A 4,505-nucleotide genomic window follows, 5' to 3' on the forward strand; every position below is an offset into this window, starting at 1 on the left:
TTTGAACTGAAAACATGATGTCAATTCGAGGTGATTGTTCTTGATTAACATCAAAGAAATCCCATCACGATATATACTACCTCCAATGCCTCCAATGGTGTAAAGATTTCAAGCGCAGGCATGTCGACTGACGGACCAATGGCATTCATGTGTATAACCCAGTTTTTTGCTTGAAGTTTGTGAGTCTCAATGTACTCGCTTAAAATTTATTGAATAGAAGTCAGATTGCATTATTCTTCTAGAAAAATGAGCTAAAATTCAAAAAGCAAACTAGTCATTTTGTTAAAATTTTCATCTATTTCTGTTATTACAAATTGGTTCATGAACGTTGGCATAAGATCCATGTTATTAGTAAAATGTCTTTGTCCGGTTATTCTGTCAATCACGCCAATTTTTAATAATACAAATAGATGAAAATTTTAATAGAGAGAATGAATTTGCACTTTGACCTAATATACAAAGACTAATTTACCCATTTTTTTAGTAGAAAGAACAAAATATAATCCAACTCATAGTATAAGAACCTCCATAACACTTTTGCCAAGTTCATTATATACAAGGAAAAATGTTTGGTTTAGGGAAGCTCTTTTCAAACAAGTTATTTCTGTAAAGAGGGAGACAACCTTAATATATAAAGGGTGAGGGTAAAGAATTATCTAGGAATCAAACCCAAAGCTGATGTCAACTAAAAACTTGAATTCAAATATTTTTGCCACTCCATTTAGTCAACGAGACAGCCTTTTTAGTTCAACTGATCATTGATTGCAGGTAAGCTTGAAGCTTTGGGACAGTCAAACTTTGAGAAACACCACATTTACCCCTTGGACAAGTAATTTCATAATTCATTTTCATAATTTGAAAAACCGCGGCTGCCCTTTCATGAGAAAGGATGTTTAAAGATCATGAAGAAAAATAAAGGGACATGTCAAAATTTAAATATCAAACTTGATGGATTTTTACAATCTACAGCTTTTTTGAGTGAGCTCCCATGATGTTTGTAATGCATGTAACCAAAGGGCATACCTTGATAACAAGCAGTTGAGTTCGCATAAACATTTGTAAACAACTTGCACATCAGTCTAATGCTGTTTGTATAACTAAAATAACTTTAAAAACGTACAAAATTGGAGTAGCAATGAAGAAAAATATAGACTTTTAACCCAAAAGTAAACACACACACACCATAAAGTTCGAGTAATCAAGCCATGTCTTCAAAAGAAAACCAAACAATGTCGAATTCCTAAAAGAAACATGGTAACACAGGAACAAGCATGACATTTCTAGCTCTTCACATTGAATAAATAAACAATAAAATCAACTCAATTCAACTCAACATAAACATTACATATAACTAAAAACAAACAAATAAAACTATAAGCAAGAGGAAAGGGGGCAAGTACCGAAGGAGTTTGAATCTCAAGCTCTTGACCTCATTTTAGGCATGAAGGTAGTGTGATCCCATGGCAAACGAAAGCCAGCACAACATAAATAATTATTAGGAGGAGGATTATTAGAGCAACCCTGCAATGTGCAAAGCAAGTTAGTGAGAGATAAATTCATCTAATCCTAGTACCTCTTCCATTTCCAGGAGCAAATTTACAAAGAATGCTAACTGTTCATGTAGACAGAAAAAAGTGAGGTTAAATGGTTCAGAAAGCATACGTAAGTTTGACGTTTCTCCACCATACTGTGTTTCTAAAACGGCGAGTTTGCTTTCGGAAGCGAAAGGTATTTCCTTGCATGTTGGCAGTTTTGTCAACCAGCAATTCTAACCGATCACCTCTCTCCAAAACTTTATCAATATTCTCTATCATTACGTTTCTCACCTATTTGAGTACAATAAACATCATGAGAGCATGGTCTCAAAAGAAAAAGATAACAAAACACGTAAGTTGAATGCCCTTGATTGAAAAGGCAATAACTGCAGGTGACAATTAAATCTAAGGATAACCTTAAATGTGACATGTTAAATGGTCTGTAATAGATCAAAAAGGAAAATTGATATTCCATGTGATGCAAACAACAATATAGTTAATCCTTGAAGTAGGTAAAAGTTCATCCTTGTGCATTCAAATGAACACCACTGTTCTCGGATTGAACACGAAAAAGAACCTTTTAATGAGAATCTAGAAATAAAAGAATTGATAACCAGTTCAAAGAATTTAAAACCTACCTGACTCATTTCACCTTTTAGTCGATTTATCCTATCAGCATTAGGGTCACTCGAGTAGTATTCCATTTGTTGACTCAAAACCCTTGAAAATTCATCATTCATGCCATAAGGAAGGGCTGAAAAGACAGCTCGGCCATAAGTCCTCACAAATCTCTGATGAATGTCTTCAAGAAATGCAAAAGGAATGCGCCCTGCAAAAGATACAATAAACACATCCGCCATATTCAAACAATTTATTATCAGAAAAGTTTGGACCAAAGATTTCTTAGCAAGAAGAGAAAAAAAGGAAAAGCACTCGCAAACCATGTTTCTCTGACTTTTCATTTTCTTGACTTACTTGAACACTAGTTCCAAGGCATATCCAGACATGAGGGGATATGAGACTCCAAATACATAAAAAGAAAAGTAGAGAAAAATTGAATATATCTGTATCCGACACTCACAGCAGTTTAACTTAGCTTACAAACCAAAACAAATTCTAGCTAAAATTCTCCATATGGTTAGTGGAAAATCATAAGACTGTTCTGAAGAACATAAATATTCTGTTTGCAACTCAGCAATAAACACCGGAAGGGATCCTTCAAAATCAGAAGATGAGCAACAATTGCTTGGAACATAGCATTACCCATTGCTAGTATTGCTGAAAAGACATGATCAGGAGGAAAAATCCTTTTTTTTTACCAATTTTCAACTTCTAGAAAATTTAGATTGCACTTTTGAACTTCAAATCAAACCCTAGATTGTCAACCAAGCATTAAACTTCACCTTTCTTCTAAATTACATAGTATTTATCTCCAATTTCCCTTTAATTCAGAACTTGAAACAAACAAATAGTACTTAGAAAAGTAATTGAAACTGAAACACAAGCGCATCGCATCAATCTGATATAGCTTCACTTTCAGTAGAAGAGAATGGAAACTAACTTTCACAATAATTTCCATTAGAAAAAAAAAAAAAGAAAAAAAGAAGTGAGAGAGGTTATTGACATACTCCCGGCACTTTCGTCAGCCATACAAAGAACGGTGAGTCCATCGGTGCGTTTGACGTGGAAGATGTACCGATCTTGTGAATACGAAACGTGAGAGTCGTTTTCTCCAGGTATTTTCTCTAGAATCTGCCTGGCAATCGCGCTAGCGTTCGTAGACGCCGCCGTAAACTCCGCCAGCACCACCGATCCACGCGCAACCAGCGCGTATAGTATCGCCATCTAAAAATTCAAAACCTCGACTGATATATCAAAAAGACAGCGGCTCTTTTCAAGCTAGCTGCTTTTCTCCTCCTACCTAAGAATGATCTTCCTTCCTCCCTTCCTAATTCTTATTATTATTTTTTTATTTTTAATTGATTGATTTTGATAATGATTGAGCTGCTAGGAATTAGATAATCCTAAAAAAAGCTTTCTTTTTCGTTGTCTTTCAAAGTTAAAATTAACTAGCTGGCTGATAAAAGTTAGGTTTAAAATATGCCTCCAATACTGATATATGAAATTTAACTTTTATTTATTTAATTTAAAAATTAAAATTTAATTGATAATATTTTGATATATATTTTTGTTAAATTTGAATATACAAAAAAATTAAAATTTTAAAAATATATGTTTAAAGTGGGGTTGGGGTAAAAGTTTAAATTGAATAATTGAAGCTGCAATTTTTGGCGGAAAAAAGTAAAGGTGAAAACGGAGACTGACTTGACTGATTCGGTTTTTCAACGAGAAGGAAATAACCCACGTTTGGCGCTTTATTATTTGTTTTCTTCGCCCGTCTTTCTTTTATTGCCCTTTCTAAATTATACAATAACATATAAAATTAAGGGTAAATTCCGGGGGTGGTCACCCAACTTTTGGGTAGATTCTATTTTGGTCACTCAACTTAAAAACTCAAAAACTTTCAATTTCCAACACCAACATTTTCAAAATTTAAAATTTAAGTAATCCTGAAATAATTTACAAATTTCATCACTTTAATCTTAAATCTAAAAAATTAACCATTTTAATGATTTTTTCTCTGAATTGTATGATTTCATTTATTGAATGAATTAATAAATTTATTTTTCAAAAAAAACTCTAACTCTCAATGTTTTACAAATTTATTCATTTAGTTCTAATTCTAAAAAATCAATAAATTTAACTCCAAACAATTTACAAAATTGTGAATTTAATTCTAATTCTAAAAGTTAAAAAAAGGAAAATATTTTAAGATAAAAAATTATTTAAAAAAATCTAAAAGGCCATGTTGAAGAGGAATTTGGTCTATAGAGGAAGACTCTCCTAATTCATTATATAGCTCTCCATGGCGAAGGCCAGTAAAATTTACTTGCAAAACGAGCAGATAAC

The 4,505-nt window shown here is 32.8% G+C and overlaps 1 protein-coding gene across 1 annotated transcript; it reads right to left on the reverse strand.

The window, feature by feature from the left end:
- Positions 1-1,136: 1,136 nt before the first annotated feature.
- Positions 1,137-3,565, reverse strand: LOC105771007 (vesicle-associated membrane protein 711). Its single transcript, XM_012592434.2, has 4 exons — positions 3,164-3,565; positions 2,174-2,364; positions 1,663-1,826; positions 1,137-1,521 (listed from the first exon to the last, which is right to left on the reverse strand). Exons 1-4 carry the CDS (start codon positions 3,378-3,380, stop codon positions 1,431-1,433), a joined length of 663 nt encoding a protein of 220 aa, XP_012447888.1. The 5' UTR covers positions 3,381-3,565; the 3' UTR covers positions 1,137-1,430.
- Between the last annotated feature and the right edge of the window lie 940 nt (positions 3,566-4,505).

This window comes from Gossypium raimondii, chromosome 7, assembly GCF_025698545.1.
Source record: "Gossypium raimondii isolate GPD5lz chromosome 7, ASM2569854v1, whole genome shotgun sequence".
Lineage (NCBI taxonomy): Eukaryota > Viridiplantae > Streptophyta > Magnoliopsida > Malvales > Malvaceae > Gossypium > Gossypium raimondii.

Bases quoted from the DNA above. Each gene is read 5' to 3' on its own strand.
- LOC105771007 (XM_012592434.2), bottom strand. From the start codon at position 3,380: ATGGCGATACTATACGCGCTGGTTGCGCGTGGATCGGTGGTGCTGGCG. The intron at 2,365-3,163 runs GTATGTCAATAA...TATCTTTTGCAG, and splicing joins GGCTGACGAAAGTGCCGGGA to GGCGCATTCCTTTTGCATTT. The intron at 1,827-2,173 runs GTAGGTTTTAAA...GTACTCAAATAG, and splicing joins TAAAAGGTGAAATGAGTCAG to GTGAGAAACGTAATGATAGA.